This window comes from Rousettus aegyptiacus, unplaced genomic scaffold (assembly GCF_014176215.1).
Source record: "Rousettus aegyptiacus isolate mRouAeg1 unplaced genomic scaffold, mRouAeg1.p scaffold_m13_p_2, whole genome shotgun sequence".
Classification (NCBI taxonomy): domain Eukaryota; kingdom Metazoa; phylum Chordata; class Mammalia; order Chiroptera; family Pteropodidae; genus Rousettus; species Rousettus aegyptiacus.
Window position 1 is genome coordinate 12,208,002 of NW_023416295.1, and position 20,573 is coordinate 12,228,574.

Sequence of the window (20,573 nt, forward strand, 5' to 3'; positions counted from 1 at the left end):
ACATGTTCCTTTCTCACCTCCTTTATTTTGTTCCACTGAAAGCTCATTTAGGGAGCATATGATCACTTGTCTTCTTCCACAGCTCTTAATATCCAGACCGCGAGTCAGAAAATTAACCTTTTAACGTAATATATATGTCGTACATTGAGTCTCGTACTAGTTTTCATCCGTCCAAATGGTAAGTTTCACGCGGCATGATGGATGTCCTCTTGGTGTACACATTGCAGGGGATGGATGGCTTAAAGCTGCTGTGCCCCGAGGCCATTGTGAATGCCACGTTACTTGACAGATTGGTCTGGGCCACATCATCAATTTTTATCACATTCTTTTATGAAATAGAAATTTCTATCATGGACATGTAATTTGGAGAGAGTATTGAAAATAGTAAGCTCTATGCGAAGGCTATAAAACAATATACTTGTAGACTTTGCTCCCTTTTTTTTTTCTTTTTCCCTATCCCTAGCATTTATCCCAGTAAGTGAGACAATGGATAGGACACTTTGGGGAACTGAAAGGATTATAAAAATATGATTATTATTTGGAAAACAATTTTATGTCTCTAAATCAGGGAAATGCACACTGAGTATCAATATGAGCGTTTATTTGAACTCATTGGCCATAGCCATTAAAATGCAATCAATTCAAATCTAGGTTGTAGATGCTAATAAAGATCAATTTTGTGGCAACTGATCCAGGCTATGCTTTATCATCTTAATTGACACTGGAAATGTTGAAAATATTGAGAAGTTTAAGTACAAATTTCTTGTATGTTGTATTTTCCCAGTTTAAGTAAAGCCGTTAAGATGTGTTTAAAATTTATGCAGATGATTAAGCATTTGGGAAACTCTGAAAGGTCACTTTGTAGAACTATACCTCCTTGTCCTTTCTACTTTGCCTTTTTATCTGACATAGGCTTCACTAGAAAATGGCAATTGTACTTCCCAAGTACCATTCATCCTCACGTAAAACTAGTGATAGGGCTAACTTGTTGTCATAACTATTTACAGATCTAGCAGGATTTAAATGAAATAACAATTGCCCTGCATTCTCATTCTTATCCTTCTTTTAACAAAAGACCTGAAAAGATAGAAAAACACTGGAGGAATAATACGACACATTTTACTTACCACTTGCCTTATTGATCGTATATTGGTGATTATGCTTTTTCAAGTTTCTTCTTTCTTTCGTCTGGAAGCCTGGCATTAAAGTGCACTCAGGCTGAACCTGATGGCTTTAATACTTATCTGTTGTGGAGTACTGATGCTAAGGGTTAGCATCTGACAGGAGGCAGCACCCAGGAGTGGTCAGAAGTTTTTGCTCCAAATCCTCTCTGCATCTGACATCCTGCTCATCACTTAATAAAGATTTTCTTGCCCTCTGCAAGTCAAGCATTGCTCGAGTGCTTCGATTTTTCAATTAAAATATATCTTCTTATCTACCTCACCTTCAACACATTTCTAACCACCTGACATTTTATATATATTTGGTTTTTTGGTTTGTTTCTCTTTGCTCCCTTCTCTCCTCTACATTATTTTAATGAAAGGGGTTTTGATTTATCCCTAGCATCTAGAACACTGACTGACACATACTAGGTGCTTGAAAAATATTTATTTCATAAATTAGTCAATTAATAATAGCTTCAACTTCTTAGAATTGTTGATCAATTAAAGTAATGAAAGTGCACATAGAGAGCCCTAATAACTACTCGTTATTCTTATTATCCAAGCTATCAGCTAGTGTTTCCATAAATGTGGAAGACATACTGGCAATAGATACTTGGGTTCTCCAATTCTAGGTGGTGATAGACCGTTAAAATTGTAATAATTAAGATTTAATTTTTATTATCATCTTCAATTTATGTCAAGGGGTATTGGCTTGTGGGCTAAGATATGAAGAACATGATTGAACTCTCAGAAGGTAAAACACACGAAAATGGAACATAAGTCAGTGAAGTCTGGGAGACCCTGCTAGAGCCATATTCTGGAGCAGGTGTTTATTGGGTATGTTTATTGAGTTTAAATTCCTGTAATAATGACCTTTGTTGTAACGGCAATCTGTTATCTATGTAACATCTAGATCGATCATTGCATAGATGTTATTAGCTAATTTATTGATTCATCACAATTTATCGATTGGACCAAACTTACATTTAGCTTCCACCTACATCACTCCTCTGGCAATGAAAGGCTACAGATGTCTTTGACATTGACCATCTAAGTGTCTTCCTGAGTTTCATCCTCCTTGATACCACCCTTGACTAAAATTCTCATTTCCTTCGGCTTTCTTCTTGCACTTTGCTGGTTCTTCCATAGCTTTTGATCTGCGGCATTGGTCACCGAAATTCTCAGGTGCCTTACCTGCACAGTGGACATAACTGGAAGTGCTTATACCAAGAGCAAATGGTGAAGGCTAAATGAGATCACATATTTAAAGTATCTTGCCACGCCCCCGGTGCTGGAGAGTAAATGCTAGTTCCCTTTTTACTCAGTTTGTTTATTTGTTTGTTTGTTTGTTCTGTTTAATTTCTTTTTCTCCAACTGCCTTTGAAATATGGTTTCCAAGATTTTTTTCCTGAACTTTTTCTGAATCTATAGTTCATCCACTCCTGTAACTCTTGCAGACATTTTCCAAACCTCTATCTCTGCTTGTGCCAACCTCCAGACCCATATTTCCAATTGCTTCCTGAACATCTCAATTCAGATACCTCGGATTCAATGACTGTCTAACTGACCTCATGTGCTTCCTTCCTAAACTGACCCTTCTTCCTCTAGTTCCCATTTTGGTTATAGTACTTCTACTCTCTCAGGCGTTTGGTCTGGAAACCTTAAGTCCGGTTTTCAAGTCCACTTTTTCTACTTTTTCTATGTCCTGCAGCATCTAATCAGAGCTGCTTGTTTGGTCTTAGAGCTTTCTTCCTTTTCTCATCGAAGGGAAAGTTTGGAAGTGAAGTGAGCTGCTTAAAGTCAGGCTAAGCAATAGCTACTTGATTGACATTCACAAAAGTAGGTCACAGAAAGTGAGGGGTGAAAATAGGGTGGGAATTATTGCAGGATGTCCCTGGGTTAACACCGTCTGGACCAGGCCAAACTTCCCTATGTATGGAATAACCAGTCTTTTACAATCTCTATTTTTCAAGTATATGCATATACTACTATGGTTAAAAAAATGCAAATATAGTTTAAAGAGTTTTTGAATGTGTAGTAGCCTTTTATCATTATATAATTTGCTAAATAATGCATTCTGAAAGTACAGCTGTCAAGAGGGGTTTCATCAAAATGTTATGTTGCCGTATTATGAAACATGGATTTCAAGGACAATTGACTTTCATTTGTTCGGAGTCATCAATGCGTAGGGAAAAAAATCAGAGATTACAATTGAGCTTTCAAAAATAAGATTTTGATGGAGAGAAGTTGAAACTCAAAGTCTTGAAACACTTGACTAGTATGTATAGAACACCCTCTTCCTAAAGCCATATCTATTATATTCAAGATAAGATAATGAGCTCTGTGTGTGTGTGTGTGTGTGTGTGTGTGTGTGTGTGTGTGTGTGTGTAGAATAAGTCTTGTCCTCTGGTTTTATCAGTTGCTTGCTGGATAACAAGGAAAATAAATATATGTGTAAATAAGCATCAAGGTAGAATTGCTGTGTACACAAAAATAAATTTGAGTTCTGATTTCCAAGTGTAGAAATGCTTGATAGAAGTCTGTCTGGTGGCTGATTTTAGGCTTTGAGAAGAGGTTAAAATTTTATTATTCCAAAGTGATTGAGAATGTGCGAATGATCCAAGTGAAAACAAATGGTACGCAATCTGGTTTGATGGAAGTGTAGGATATTTGAGGGACAAACTGGGGCTGGATGTGGGGCTCTTTAGTTTCTCTGCTCTTCCATGTGAATTTTATGTTACACAAATGTAGGCCCTGGAAAGATTTTAAACATAGACATGACACGATCAGCACGGGTACCTTGTTTTCTTTATTACACCAAATGGGTATTTACAAATTAACCTTAAATCTAGACAATGGCCAGTAAAGGAAATGAGAGTAGAAACTACAGAAAATGAAAAAAATATCTTGGTCCAAAAGATAGCATGGACATGGCTGGAACTCTGCGCTGCGTTGGAGGTAACCTGATTTTGTTCACTTGGGCCGATATTAGAATATGTTTGCCTTGCGTTTGCAAGGTTAATTTGGTGGTTCTACCTCTCTCTATGCACAGGTCTTTAACGTTCTTTCATTTTTAAACCCAGAAAGGCCCCTTCCTAAGGGTTAGTTAGTGGTAAAACTAAATTTGAATGGCAAAGCCAGCAGCTTATCACCATCCAGCAGCGGCAGCGGAGTCTCCTATGTGAGATGTCTGTATAGCTAGAACAGAAGAAATACATTCTATGGATTAACCAGAAGAGCTGGAGAAAGGGAATTGAGCTTTCTTGATGTCAGTTGTCCCTTTCTCTTTTCCTTGAGATTCCTGCTTTGAATCACCATCTGTTTCCTGCCTCGCAGCGCCTTGGGGTTAATGCCAGCTCTGTTGTATGTGACTCAAGGTTCAAACATCCCTTTTCAGAAACTGTGCATCATTTAAAGAACGATGAGGAAATCTGTTTCCCTTGTGGCCACAGGACCCTTGGAATCTTAGCATTCTAGTATTCTCAAACCACGGGTCCTGCTTTGTTATATTTTGCCCCCTTCGATGCTTTTTAAATTTAAAACTATATTGAAAGCCACTCTAGCTGTTACACTGCACTGTTTTGTTTAAAACCTGTGCCTGCTTTGTTAGTAAAAGAACCTTTGCCAAGAGAATTGTATGTGGGAGGGTGTGACTAACTTAGCAAAGGGACTTATCTCTTATCCTATCTGCCTTGAGCTCTCAGGGCTGCCTTTGATAGGACTGATCTCTTTCCCCATCGGCCCTGCCCTCTCCTACCTTCACTGCTATATTTCCTCCCCAAATTATTTATATCTAAATATTTTAACTTAAAAAAAAACACAACTAATCTACTCTCTGAATTCATTTTCCTTTGGGGGATCTGAACCACTGGTTTCCTTCTCCTCTGAGTAAAAGGTACTCAAATGCGAGAGCACTGAAATCCCGCCTCCCCGCTCCTCCCACCCTGTAAGCACATACCAGCAGGACTCCCTGCCGGCCTGTGTTAGGAATGTCTTTTCTCCCCTTTGGCAACTTTCAGCAGAGCTTGTAATGTTACCAGGTTTTTTTTGAAGGGAAATCTAAGTCCCAGTGGCCAAGATACAGAGGGACGGGAAAGTGAACCGGAAATGGTCTTTCTAAAACTTTGGTTCTCTGCGTTGCCTCCTGTGTCCAGACTTCTAGAGATGATTGTTAAGGTTTAGATGCTTAAGGCAATTGCGTCATCATTCGTTCATCTATTTATTAAGTCTACAAGTATGTAATGAGCAGCTACCATTACTGTACTCAGTGCTAGAGATTTCACAACAAACAGGATAGGCACATTCGCTGCTGCTGTTGAGGTCGGAATGTGTTCTACAGGGAAAAATGACCAATAACCCTCTAAAAATGTAGTTCATTCCTGAATCACAGTTGTGCAGAATGAGAGTCAGTAAGAGAGAGGGTGTGTAAGAGAGAAGGTCTATAAGAGAGAGGGTCTGTAAGGGAGAGGCTTTCCTCATGGTTGGTATAAATATCAGGGGAGTTTCCTCGTTTTTTTTTTTTTGCAAGCTGGAGATAAGGACCATTTTGCACTGGAGGCTAAGGGCTGAGCTCTATGACGTCAGGGGCAATCAAGAAAAAAAAAGACATGAATGGTATAGGATCTGAAAAATCTGCTCTCATTTTTCAGTTTTCCTAGAAACCAGCTAGCTACCTGTAGTCTCCCAATTAGGTCAAAGTTGGCTCTGTGAGGAAATAGGGAAGTAAAGACCTCACTCAATTAACACCACCACATCCCTGCCCACACCAGCTACCTCATGTCAACTCGAAACCTAATAACTTCATTTACTTATGTCACTGTTGACAAATTCTTGTCAGCTGTGCTCTTAGTTCCGGTTTGAATCACGCTCAGGAATCTGGCCCCTCGGTCAGCTCCCTGAGTCAGTGGGCGCTGTCACGCAGCTGCCACCAAGGTGTGGCCCGCTGTAAGTGGTCAGAACCCGGGGCTTGGTTGCCCGTTTGGTGGAGGCTGTTGTGTTTGCAAAGGTGGGAGGCGTTTCGAAATTAGCAGTGGAAGTGAGGGCCCAGTTTGACGCATTTTGAAGGACAGAACCATGGGAAGAATCAAAATTTGCCCCTTATGTCACTCGTTTGGTATCTGAGGTCCACTTAAGGAAACATCTCATGACCATGGAGAAAAGCAAAGTTAGTCTCACATGTCATTCGCTTGGAACCCAACCACTGATCCCAGGTCCTTGCCTCCACCATGGTCCAGGAGACCCTCATCTCTTTGGAGTCCAGCAACAGCCACCTAACTTGTCACTCTGCTTCTGTTAGTACTTCCGGCCAGCCGTGCTCCACCATCAGGCAACACGATCTTTTGGAAAATCTCTGGCAAATCATTTTGCCATATTGAGTATACACTCTAAACTCCTCCTCCTAGAGTGTGGACTCTGATGGCCTCAACCGTGGCATTGACCCTCAAACAGTCCCCAAAGACAACACTATTATTCCTGTCCCTCGAATACCGGCTCACCGGCAAGGCCTAGACGACTTACTCTTTTTCTTGGAATGCTTTCCCTATGTAAGCATTTGCTGTCCCTTTCTTAGCTCAGGGCCCAAGTCATGTGTCACCTGTGAAAGACTTTTCCTAAGCACCTGCTCTCAACCCTTTCCCCACCCCACCCTCAATCCCTGTCACGTCACTGCTTGTGATCTTCTGTTAAACTATATCCTCGCCACTAAAGCGTATGCTCTTCAAAAGCACAGACCTCGTCAGTCACCCCCTCTCTGTGCCCGGCGTATGTGGGAAGAGGGAATTTTGACACCATAAAGAAAAAACACTTCTTTCATTCTCTTCTCTGATTTCGATACATGGTAGAAAGAACATAGGAACACTCAGAAATCTCTGCTAAAACAGAGAAGAGAAAGCTTAATAAAGGGTTTGAAGTTATGAATTTATCGAGGGGTGGAGGGAGGTGTTTAAGTAAGCCCATAACTCGAGCCCTTGCTTACGGTTCCACAGCTAGTAAATGGCGGAGCTCAGTCAGGTCCCGACTTCCCTGATGAGCCCGCAGCAGCCCTGGGAGGGAGACTACACACGCTGGATGAATCTGCCGAAGAGCATGGGAACCAAATCATAGATGACATCAGGGGGTGTCAGAACATCTTTGGCTATTTTAAAATCATTGAGTCTATCAGACCACGGGAAGTATATAGACTTACGATGAAAATTTTAGAGATTCGGAAAGAGATTTTTTAAATTATTTAGCCTGGTGTCTTCAGGGGAAACTGAGGCCCAGAGACCATAAGTTAGAAAACATTGGGACTGCAATCCAGGTTCGCCTCCCCGCACCCCTCCCCCCGCCACGGAGCCTGTCCTCCTGATGGGCCTGCTGTCTGGATCCATTTCCTGCTCCGACATACGTGTACTGCGGGTTCTTGGTTGTGTTTTTGACATACCAAGTGTAACCTTGACATAGCCTTGAGAAAAAAGCTTCATTTTGTGCATGGAGATGATCATCCACCTGCCAAATTTTTTTTCCCCCTGGAAGAAGGATTTATGACTTCATCTTTTTCTGTTTATTTATTTTATTTTCCTTCAACTCTAAGCCTCTTTTGGAATGATCCTGCCTCAGGGCTAGGGGGAAAAAAAGTTTCCTATTCTAATAAATAAAATGCAAGTTTTCTCATGATCTTAGCTTTCCCGACACAAAAATAATGTGTTCTTGATGGCTGATCGAAAGGACTTTTTAATGATTTTCGACCGCTTTGTTATATATAGAATGGAAGAGTAATTAGCAAAGACTAAAGCATTTTCCTAAATCCGGGTAGACTGCATCTTGTAAATAGATTCTAGAAAAGTTTTTAAGCCATTTATATCATTTTTGAAGTTTGATCCAGAAGTTTCTTCTGAATAAGTAAAGATATTTGTATACATCTGAGATGTGTTTGGGTTATGTTAGTGGTTTTCAGTTCGTTTGTGTTTGATAATATGCCTGATTTGTTCTCCCGCGTTCTTTAAGTGGGTCGGCTCTCACTGTCTCCCATCCATATTTTATGAAAGTAAGTCAGTTGTTCCACTGTTTCTTCACTTGTGACACAACACTGTGGGAACATGTCAGCATCGTGGTCTTTTTCTGTTTTTAGGAATATCAAATTTTATCACGATTGCTCGTGTTTGATATTTGGGATGAGGTACAGACAAAGGAGCAGATTATGCCTTGATATTTTAGCCCTGGCATCTCTGGCTGTGATTTATAATTTATACTTGGAAAAGATTTACTGACCTAACTGATAATCCTTCCCAACAAAAGATAAACACACTTATAAGTCATCCGTCAGCGTAAGTCAGATGCGCTGGAAAGGGACAAAGAATTCACCTGCAAGCATTTTTGGCATCTTGCCCTTTCCCATGAATTCAAAATAATGACAGAAGGCTGAGGCTGCCAAAGCCCTCTGGGCGGGAGAACCTCCCAGAAGCCCTCAGGGTGGAACCAGCCTGACCTGCCACCCTGTAAGGAGGACCCAGACACCTGCCCTTCGTGTTTTGTAAGAGGAGATGAAATGGAAGCAGGGGAATGAATGGCCCTGGTGCTGTGGACGTCAGATCTGCGAATGCTCAGCTCTCGCCCTTTCCCTTTCATCCAGGTGGCCCTATACAGCGCTCACAGGGCAGCCTTGACAAGTTCCTAGGTCATTCTTGTCAAGGTGGGTGCCTGTGGGCTCCCCATGTCACACAGTGTATTCCTGTGAGCAAGTCACACTGCTTCCTTGGGACATGAATGTATCAATCCGACGTGTTCAGAAAGTATGAAATAAATTATCAAATCCCCCCAGCTCTCAGAAGCGTAACCGAGTCAGTGGGAGAGGGTGGGTTGGCACGAGCCCTATTTTACGTAATAGTGAAGCCTTCAATGTCACCTCAAGTGTTGGGTCTGCTGCTCCTTGCTCCGATCTCTCGGATTGCCACTGCCACACCAAAAACAGTACACATTCCCCGTAAAGTCCACTTGATCTAGACTAGGACTGCTCAGGGAGCTAGCTCCCTGAGAATTTTTATTTTATTCTCTCAGACATCAGCAGTGTTGGCGTAGTCAAACACATATCATATTAAAATGCTGGCAGATAATGATATAAAGTCACAAATCCACAACATGCAATGCCAAAGACAGATGTTTAACCTGATCCTATCCGTTAAAATACGTCACTTTTTTTTTTATCGTGGATACTCAAAAAGTTTAAATTCTCTTTCAAAAAATTCTCAATAAATGATATTCAGGAAGTGCACGTGAAGAGACCTCCTGATCACCGACGGAACTCAACAGAGAGCCCTAATGCATTAGTAACATTGAGGAAGTCAGTTCTTTTGAAGCTTTTTTTTTTTTTTGAGATGCTCAAGCTCCATCAACGTAACAAAAAAAATAGAGGGTGCACTGAGCAGTTACTGCTGCAGTCATTTCAGCTGCCTAAATTATGGTTTGTGACAACTCAGGCTATGAAGTCCTTGGGATGACAATGACTAGCAACTGCTGCCAGAGTTAATCAAATAATTATTTAACAGGTGTCTCTCTTGGTCTGGCCCTGGCTTCAGAACATATTTCATTCTTTCCTAGTCTTCCCGCAACCTTTACTATTAAGTAAAGACACCAAGCAGGTACAAGATGCACATAGAGTCAGTGAGAGAACCTCCCACTGAGCTGCGATCTCCCTAACTCGGTTCCGCTCTACATCAGCCGGGAAACAGGCAGCGTGGCCGCCAAGGTGACTCGCTCCTGGGTGGCCATCACTGACCGGTACTTTCACTCTTTCTGGGTGGAACCAGCTTCTTGGCTAAATTCTTTTTTTTTTTTTTTTTTTCAGGAGCATTCCATTCAGAGGTCACCAAGTCTTTAAGATACCATTTTTCTACCCAGTTCTTTCTACCAGCAGAGGGTCTGGGTTAGGCGCATAAGATAATCCCCTGATTGTCTGCAGGCACCTCTGAGGGCCAGTGCTCCTCACGGTGAATTGGTGAGCAAGGTCTCTGCTCCCTCCCCGAAGGCAACAGCTTCACATTCTGCAGCCTCTTAATGCTTAGTATGTGCTCAGTAAAGGCTCTCATTATTACTATTAAAATGTAGAGGATTAATAAATGTTTGCTAAAACATGAATGGTCAAATGAATGAATGCATGCATGCATGCATGCATGCATATACTTCCTAATGGACAAACTTTTTACATAATGCTGCTAATCTCCTAGATTCAAGTATTAGATTCAGATGGGGTAGTGTGAGAAGTGGAAGAAAAGAGCAGCTGCTCCCTTTATCCAGTGCTCTGACCTGTTATTTGCAATCAGTGGATGTGTAATGAATCACTAGTCTTTATGTACCTCAAATATCAAAGGGCGAAGAAGACAATAGCGACTCATCAAAAAGTCTGTCTTATGTCAGGGGTAATCGGAGTCGGTGTTAATGGTTCGGATTGGAGTGCTCTCCCAGTGGTTGAGCTGTAGTCAGGGGCGAGGTTGAGGATTGGTAGTTTATACAGCAGCACTTATTTAAATCTTTCAAAATTATTCCCATATGTTTTCAATAATTTCATATTCAAATTCAAGACAGAGATTCACTGTTTTAAAAAATATGGTTAAAATATTTGCTTCTCTTGATCTTTTTCTTTATATTGTGGACATTTATGATTTTTACCTTCCATGTGTTTCCTTTTCTAATATAAACTTTAAAATATTAGAAAGGCAGATAAGCTTAAATTCTGTCATAACCTTAAAAACATGGTGATCAGTCATTCCATTAAGTGCTGCTCAGTTTACTCAAATTTTTATCTTCAATCAGATCGATAAACAAAAAAAATAAAACCAACATTTCTTTAAAATTTATCAAAGAAAATTATAGTTATTACTTTGTGATATTTAGGTATGAGATAAAGGGAAAAATACCCCCCAAATTTGTAGCACTCTGGGGATTAGATTGTTTTCCCGAATTAACTGTTTTTTAAAGCAATGTTGAAATCATGATATATATATATAGCAAATTTTCAATGTCCTAAGTGGGAGATAAGAACAAGAGTTCAAGTAGAAGTCAGGAATCTTTATTTAACAAACTACATATTTAAAAAATATTTTGTGATTATAGTTTACTTTGCTGCCTTTGACTTTAAAATTGTCATCCCTTATCAAATTGAAATAACTTGTTTCTAACACTATTTGATTGTGATTCATTATAAATTCATGTCAACTCCTGTTTTAGGGAAAACTGTAAATAAAAGTTTCTAACCTCACTGTGGTCAAACCCAGTAGCCACCTCTGGGCTTTAGGTTGGAACCGATCATATCTTTTTCAAAGATACTAAAGCCCTTCACTTCTCCTCTCAGTTAAGTAAGTCACTGACATCTAAATTTGGAATACTAACTGCCTTAAAAATTCCTCTATGATGAGAAACAATCCCAGGTTTACCTGCCAAATATTGGCGATACAAAGATTGAAGCCAGCAACCTTCATTCCCATCATCAGCACCTTTATATCTATGTGAGGTTAAGTGGAGTTTCTGACGATGGAATTAAGCCATGTTAATATGCTGAATCTACTTCTTAATTTGCTTCTCTTCCATGTTTAGTTGAACTTTGTCTGCTTTGGAACTTCTACTGTTTAAGTTGGCTCTCTCCAAATTTACCAAAGAGAAATAGCTCCTCAAATAATTAGACTGTCTATTTTCAAGGCAAGTAGGGAAAATAAGAAGCTATTTCTCCATTGCCTTCTTTTTGTTTGTGTTCAATAATTTTTATAGAGTTAATTTAAATTTAGCAGGCTTTATGTGAACTTGCTTCTAGAGGATTTATTGCATCTTATGTGAACACTGTCTGTATTTGACATTTTAGAATTACTCACCTATTTATGGGACTATACTGCATTCTGTTCTTAAAAGAGCAAGTCAATTTTGGGCATAGATTTTTTTCTCTCATTTTTTTCCTTAGCCTGTTTTTCTGAAAGCTACCTCCAAAGTAAGAGTGAAAACAATGGAAGGTGATGGAGTATAGAAAATAGCATCCAACCGTAGCTTGTTCAAGGAGATAGTCGGGATCATAAGCTATTGATGGAAAGAAGAAACTTTAAAAACCCAACCCAATAATGTGTTTAATTAAACAATGTGTTTACATATTTTTAAGATGAAATTTGTTTTTACCTGATACCTAATCTTGTCTACAGTCCTTGGAGGACTTGTTAAAGGGCCAGTTTCTGGGGTTCAAGCCAAGCTTGTGGTTGTCTGGTGGGGCCTCCTAGTCATCCTGAAGCATGTTAAAATCTGAGAATGACTGCTACTGGCAAGAATAGGAGCCTGGTATCCTAGCTGCATTTGGATCTAGGTCCTCTTCACTCTAATAGCTTTTCTTTAGTCAACTGATGTCCTAACCTAGAGCTTGGGCCACACTAAAAATGAACTAAGAGACCAGTTATGTCTTCTAAAGGGCTTGAACACTTCTGTGTCTATGCGGATCTCTTACTTGGGGTTGAGAGTAAAGCCATCTCCACTGGCAAACAAATACAACAGTATTTGTCCACATGAGTCATAAATTCGAAGCATTTTAGCTGTTATTTTAGTTGTTCCATAATCTTAATGGGCTCAGAAACTAAAAATCAGTGTCCCTCTTTTATTTGATAGATGAAAACAGAATTTCTAGGAAAGAAAAACCCTAAAAGAATATAATGTTAAAATTAATTATAATGTATAATTACAAAAATTTCAAGTGCCTATAAAAAAAAAATTACCCTCAAAATGAATGAAAACTATCCCCCCAAATCAGGCTTTATCATTTAATTAAGAAAACCAACTTTTGAAGGTGAATTTACTTATTATAGTGCTGAGTCAAGTGAGTTTTTCCAGTAAGATGACTAATTGGACAGTTCACTCTTTTTTAGCAGTGGTAAGGAAGTGATCTTTGTTAAATTTTGTCATTCAGAACTGGAGAGACGCTGCAGGGTAACGGAGATCAAGGAACCTTGAATTCCAGACTTGATCCCGGTGTGCTCTAGAAGAAATGGCGAGCACGTCATTCATCTTGAAAGTGAATATGTTGGACTAGATCAAGTGTCGGCAAAGTCTGGGCCCCAGGCCTGCCACCTGTTTTTGTAGGGTCTGAAAGTGAAGAATGTGTTTTATAGATGACATTTGCAATCAATTTGATAATAGGAAATGCTTTCTTTGAACCCCAATTAAGTGAAATGTTATCTCTCCAGATAAGAATTCTACGCCTCTCATTAGCAGATCTGTATTACAAAAAAAAAAAAAAAAAAAAAGTGCTTAATCACTACTATTATATTTTGAACTACATTGTAGAAATTGTAGAAATTTGTTAGAATTTTAGCTTGTTATGCAGATACCTTTCTAGTATTCTTGGTCTTCCTCTTGGCCTGTAAAGCCTAAATTATTTATTATCTGGCTCTTTACAGGAATGTTTGCCAACCCCTGGATTAAATGACCTTTAAGGTCCCTTAACAAAACCTCAATTTTTGTTTCAACACATATTAATAAAACCAGTTGTGGAATGCGGATGACTGGGACAAAGTGGTTTGGCCACTGTTTGGTCATGTTTTGCTATTTGCCGTTGGAATTGAATCAGATGGCCCCAAAACAGAGCCTCGTTTCCCCATAGCAATTGTTCATCTTTACACTGCAGGTTTCAAAGGCAGGAGAAGAGGTTTGTAAGCATAGTAATAGTTCAAGCTACACTGGGTTAGAAAACCAACCTTGCCTTGGGTAAATGAATCCTTAACCTCTCTGCTTCAATCTTCCCATGTGTCTTATGGGGAATCTGTTTATTAGCGTTTCCGCTTCCCCCCAAATGGCTGGGGATGGCACCTTTCACAAAAACCTCAAAGCAGAAACCCTCTTTGACAGATGGTTTTCCTCTCCCATCATTTACTCTTACATTATTCATATGATAGTCTAATCAGTGAACAGTTAATCAGAACTAATTCGATAATGGCCATTAAGTGACTTCGATATTTCTGAAATACATTTGTAATCATACCGAAAATACTGTATATCTAGTACACAGAAGGCAGAGCTCCGGGCAGTACCCGCGGAACCGTGTGCCTGATTTCACCCGCACTTGAGGCTGGAGGGGCCTGCAGGCCTCCCAGAGCCAAAGGTTCCTGCTACCAGTTTGCATAACTGGCTCAGATTTCCCTAGCAGAGCCATTGTTGGGATTTGAGTTTTGACTCTCTGGAGAATCCATATTAAAATGCAAATTTGTTACCTAGGAAGGTAATTTTTAATCCATTAATGTCTGCTTGTTAGTACTTTTGCTCAAATTAGTTTTTTTTTTTTTTTTTTTTAATTAGCTGGCTGGCTGAGAGCAGTACTTAAATAGAAGTGAATCAGAGTTTCTGAGGTAGAATAAGGGGAAGTTTTAAATAAAGGTCCTAGGGTGATGGTGGCACATCCCCCACTGTCGTCCTCACCCAACATTTGCAACATGTGCGCATGCGTGCACGCCCCACAAACACGTGGAAGACTTCTAGTTCAAACTCTAGGCTAGCATTGCCCAATAGAAATATAATGCATGCTATCTTGATAATTTTATGTATTTTTTTTGTGACCGCATCAAAAAAAATGTAAAATCAAAAAGGTGAAATTAAATTTAATCATATTTTATTGAACTCTAGTATTGAAAATACAAACTAAATTAATTTAAAAATAAAGACAGTTAGGTACTATCGATTCTTCTGGATCTCTCTAAAAAGAAGAAAAATGACCAACATCTATATAGACGACATGTTTTGAGTAAGTTTATCTAGCTCCTTAAATTGGGCCTTATACCTCATGTAAGTCATCCATGCACCGAGAAATCCTGAAAATATTACATAACCTTAAGAATATTTTTATTTTTGTTTTCAACTGAAAGAAATCACTTGTAAGTATTTCACAAGGAAATTTCTACTAAGGTTCAATCCTCAAATACAACCTCCTAATGGTAGTTGCTGAGTCAATCAAAGGAGTTTTCTCTTCCTTCACTTCCTCATTTATCTCTTTCTTTTATTTAAAGTAAGCAGAAAGAACTAATTAATGCAAAGCTAAGGGAAATAAATTCAAAGGTTGCATTGCACATGTGAGCTAATCTTCCCACAATGGTGTATTTAAAAGGCCAAGGAAGGGTCTCTGTCCCGTGGTACCCCATGCAGTAAACCTTCACCAGCAAGGGGACAGGAAGAAGGTGTCTCCTGGGTGTGCAATTTGTCCAAGAGAATGATGGAAAACCATAACACGTGTCAATTAATGCTTGCTACACCAAAGACACCTTTCATGGAAATTTTGTTTGGAATGAAAGATGTAATAAAAATTTTAAGATGCAAATAAGTGATGAATAAATATGGTTTGTACTTACACATTCATGAACCAAATACTGGAGAGCTATGAACCACGCAGAGCAAAGAAATGTACTGAACCATCAGTTTAGTAGGTCATTTTGAATGCAGCCAGCAGAATGGCTGTGTGGGTGAACAACCACTACTATATTTTGAGAGAGCCTTTCTAAGAATCCTGAAATATTAATAACATGGTCTTAATTTAGTTGAAGACAAAAGAATGTGTTAAGGGTAGCAAGGGTTGCCGGGAATAGCACAATGACAATTTTATATTTTCTGCTCGTGCTTGTAAAAGCAAGAGGAAGAGAGAGTAAAACTAGTCAGTACGTTTAAAGAACAGAAGCCTTCACTTTTATAAATAGGTGTAAAACTGTATTCTCCAAATGAATTCATGTATTCATACTCTTGATAACATTAATACCAACTTCGAGAAAATGTAGAAGAAAGTTCCAAATTCATTTTTTCTTAAATTAACACATATATATAATTTTTTAAATGTATTTTTTAATTGAAGAAATGATTTTAATTTTTTCCCACGTCTACCTCTCTCCCCCCTCCCCCCTTCCCTCTCCCCTCTGGGAACCACTAGTTTACTGTCCCTGACCATGAGTCTCTGTTTATATATAATTTTTGAACTTTAAGAAATTCAAGCCATGCTGCAATTTGATTTTCATAACTAATGAATTTAATTTTTTTTTTTTTTTTACTGGAAAGAGTCTTATTGGAATAGAAGGGAAGGAATTAACAAGGCTCCTCACCCCCAAGCTTTTGAATGTGCTCTGTTTTCACACTGCAATGATTTAGCACAGACCAATTTTTCTTGTCAATCTTTCTGTCCCATTGTGAGTTTTTAGGTTTTGATGCCCGATGAAATGAAGGTGCACAAGGATTAGTCAGGAGCATGGAGAGTTTTCCTCCAGCAACCAGATAAGAAAATAAAAGCAACTTGTGCCTCCTTGGCAGTCCTGGTACCCACCGACCAGATTGCCGCAAGTCGCCTTTGTGGGCCGTGACCGAGTGAGTGACGAACGGCATCCAGTGGGTTCGTGTCTTAGTTCAGGGACTCATTGTGTTTGATGCGGAATGGACAAGCCTGACCCTCAGTGCCTTTTTCTGTGGAAGCTGGGGTTTCTGATTTTAATCGAAACCCTAGGGCCAAAGTAAGCATGACCAAAAAGCACCTTGCATTTTGAACCCTATCTAATTATGTGAAGTGTATAAACTGGAGACACATAAATCTCAGTCGTTGGAGCAACTTGTTTTTCTAAGATGCTCCGGTCCAGTGAGAGATAAAAGCAAATAAAGGAGAGATTGATCTCCGAGCTCTTTTATTGTCGGTACTCCACACGTCATAAAGTTTGCGCTCGTTAAAGGAAATTCCATAAACAACTTTAGTTAATAGTGGCAAAGTAACTATGTGCTTTTCTGGAGCTTCTGCTAAACTCCCTTCCGCTTGCCATTACAAGAACATGATTAAGAAAATACCAACAGGATGTGTGAGAGGGAGGAACAGACTTCAAGTAGAAGCCATATGGATGCTTGATGGATGAGTAATGAGACAGGGAAGGTGGCCATATATGCTCAGAGAGTGAAACAGGTTAGTGGATTTCTTTCTAGCTACTCACTTGAATAAAACCTGCTGGCTTGCCGGCGTGGTTGGTCTCTCCTGGTGGTCAGATGGATGGAAAAGTGCCTTATGGGTTCTTCTCATGGCTGGTATTTTTGATAGTATAGAAATATCCTAAGAACGCTATAAATGGAAAGAGTTGAGAGTAAATCATACTGAAAAGATTGCGGGTAACTCACTTTAAAAAAAAAATCTTTGGGCTTATGAAATAACTTTATGTTTAATGGCCTGTCACTGTGGGTTTAATAGTGATAGTGTTCGTCAATTTTTATTCCAGATTGAGACAGATTTGGGAGATGATCATGAAGGACATAGAAGAGAAAAAAGGGGGAGCAGGTTCTGTTAATTCTTTTTTATTGTGAGGTTTCCCAGCACTAGTGAGTTTCCACATTAGTAAAAGCAGTCCTTAGTTGTCAGCGTGATGACGTTTGTAAAGATGAAGTCATGGAAAGTGTGTCAGGTGCATAAAAACCTATATGGCTCCTATTCTCTGCATCAGCCACTCGGGGGCGGGGTGTGTGCAGAGGAAGGTGGCGGGGGTGGGGGCGGGGCGGGGGAGTGGGTGTTGAAAATGGAAAGAGGGAAAAAAGAGGATTTTATACTTTTGAAAATAAACACAAACTCTCTGCTGATCTTTAAAATATATATATATATATATATATATATATATATATATATATATGCGTATTCTATTCCAGAAGCTACAGTTGGTAGTTTCTAGAACTTTCTCCTGAAATTGTGACCCTTATCTTAACCAACTCTTCTTTTATGTTGGTTGCTTTTGTCAGCCTTTTGCTTTGGGTCCTCCCTGTAGATGCAATGAGGGAATAACCAGCAACCGATTTCTCCTCAGCATTTGCATACACTTACAACCAGTTGGTTCAAGACTGTGCTCTCAGATTTCATAGCCTGTGGCCAAGAGTACAGGCTCTGGGGACAGACCATTTAGGGTTGAAACTAGTCCTTGTCATCGACCAGATACACTATCAGGTACCAGCAATTTACTGCTCAAGGCTGACATTCCTCATCCCTAAGGTGGACCTAGGCAAAGGGGTATCACAAGGGTTAAATGTCATGGGCACAAGCTGGGTGCCTGGCGCACAGGACACACTTGGGAAACCGTAGCCGTAACTTTATCGATACCATCAGTTTCGAGAAAGTTTCTTCCACAGGTCTCCTTTGCTATTTGACCAGAAATGTTAATGACCCTTAATGTGAGTATGATCCGTTCATGGTTTTGGACGCTTTCCCTGCATCTCAAGCCAGACGATCACCAGTGATTAGAAAACTATTTCCTCCTTTTGAATCAAGGTGACATTTTGCTTTGTTCTCTTAGCAGTTGTTTATGTTGGTTGGTGTTTCTTCTTTTCTTTAGCCTGCAAAATTGGATATTACAAGGCCCTCTCCACGGACGCCACCTGTGCCAAGTGCCCACCCCACAGCTACTCTGTTTGGGAAGGAGCCACATCGTGTACCTGTGACCGAGGCTTTTTCAGGGCCGACAACGACGCTGCCTCTATGCCCTGCACCCGTAAGTGTGTGCTCGCCTCCCGTTTCTGCCACGCCAGTAGCTTTCACTACCACCTAGCAGGGCACTGCCGGAGCTTCTCCCAGGATAACTGTGCAAAGGGCAAATTAGATCAAACAGGCATCTTTTCTCAATCACAGCAGGGAAATTACTTATGAAAAGAAAGGATCTTTCTCACTGGGGCTGTTCTGGTTGCCTTCAAAATGCACAGCTGCCAACAGACTACTTTGTGGAGCAGAGACTGAGCATTGAGGGGTTGCCTGACAGTGTAATTAGAGCCGAGATGGGAATTTATAAATGGCTTCACCATTTCATTGAGGACTCCTGGGGCAGCTTGACAGCTGCACGGGAAACAGGTATATAGGGCAGAGTTCCGAGGATGAGATCACACGTGGACAAGTGGTTTCAGCTCTGTGTGATACTGTCATAGCTTGTATTGACCTCACCCTTCTTCCTTCTTTCCTCATGGTTTTGTATTCATAACATTATGCTTGGATCCTTGTTTAACACTAGGCATTCAATGAATGCTGGGTTAATGAGTAGATGTGGTTGGCACCTTGGTATGCAAGGGAGAAATCTTTTCTTACACTTTATATGGATAGTGTTCCTAGGTGTTGGCATTCCTTTCATGCATGCTCAGGGCTTCACAGACCCTGCAATGTCTGTGACCTTGACCAGAACAGGGAGTGGTATGCCCATGTATTCTCCCCATGTGTTTCCATTGGGTGAGTCTGTGTATAGAGGGACGGAGCCTAGTGCCCAGGTATGCAGGCTTTTTCCAGAGGTTTCGGGTTTGTTTCCCTGCCCACCATTTAATAGCTGAGTGACTGTTGAGCCTCTTAAGTCTCCGTCTCCTCATCTGTAGAACAGAGTTGCTAATGGTACCTCTTCTCAGGGTTGCTGGTACTGAACACCCTCAGGTTGTTTACGTACTACGCAAAATGCGTAAACTGATGCTACTCTACGTGTTTTAGCTTTTACTGTCATGATGACTATTATCATTTTGTTTCCTAACTGCTATAAATTCTACCCTGAACGGCCTGGAGCCAACATCACTGCAAAGGGAAAGTACTTGCTGGTTTGGGAACAGCTGGGCCAGCTGTGAGGCCATTGTCTAGCCTGGTCAAGTACCACCTTTGAAAGGAGCAGGGAGCAGGGTTTCAGGTCCATCCCAAATTTGTGCTGAAATTGCCGTACCCTCCGGAGTTTCTTTCATAACCAGAGAAAATAATAACAACAACAACAATAACAGCAACAATCATTTTATAATTATACCCAGGTGATATATTAGGCACTTTCAATAAACCTTATCACAGGGCTCATATTATAATAAACAGATAAGATAGGGATTATCTTCGTTTCATAGAGGAGGTAACTGCCAGCTCAGAGATGTTAAAGAACATGCCCCAAACTCCACCCCAGCTTGGTGATAGGGCTGTACAACCAGAAGCCCTTGTCATTTCAGTAAATAGGAGTGATGAGAGTTACCCCAGGTCAAGTACACACTTCTAAAGGGAAGAAATCTACCAGGGCCAGCTTTGGGGGTGAGCGTAAATGGGCAACAGTTTGTCTTCTTTTTCTGTTCCTTCCATAGACTGAGTACTTTCTCTGGATGGCCATGCACATTTGACATGCTCAAGTCTCAGCTTTTTTTTCCCCCCAATCTAAATATTCTTATCTTATTTTTCATTGCATGTGATTAGTGTAATAATAAACTCCCCTTCTTTGTCCGCACCTACTACCAATGTTTGTCCAGTTGTGGGATTTTAGAGCATGATAGCAAACTCAAAGGGAAATATTGTGAGCTGTCAGTGTGATCATTGCCCTCAGTTTGCATCAAGTAGTCCACCATTTACCCACGTTTGACGCAAATGATGCCTTCTTTAAGTAGGGGCTCGGCTGTGTTATGAATCTCATAAAATTCATCTTTGATGGCGAG

General features: G+C 40.2%; 1 protein-coding gene across 4 annotated transcripts in view; it reads left to right on the forward strand.

The window, feature by feature from the left end:
* Positions 1–20,573, forward strand: part of EPHA4 (EPH receptor A4) — a 133,193-nt gene that overhangs the window by 40,607 nt on the left and 72,013 nt on the right. For all 4 annotated transcript variants that reach the window (XR_004955544.1, XM_016156703.2, XM_036235974.1 and 1 more), the window contains exon 4: positions 18,482–18,637. Coding sequence is in view for 3 of the 4 variants with exons in the window: in XM_016156703.2 (XP_016012189.1) it covers positions 18,482–18,637 (156 nt within the window). In the remaining variant the exon portion in view is untranslated. The remainder of the gene's footprint in view (positions 1–18,481; positions 18,638–20,573) is intronic.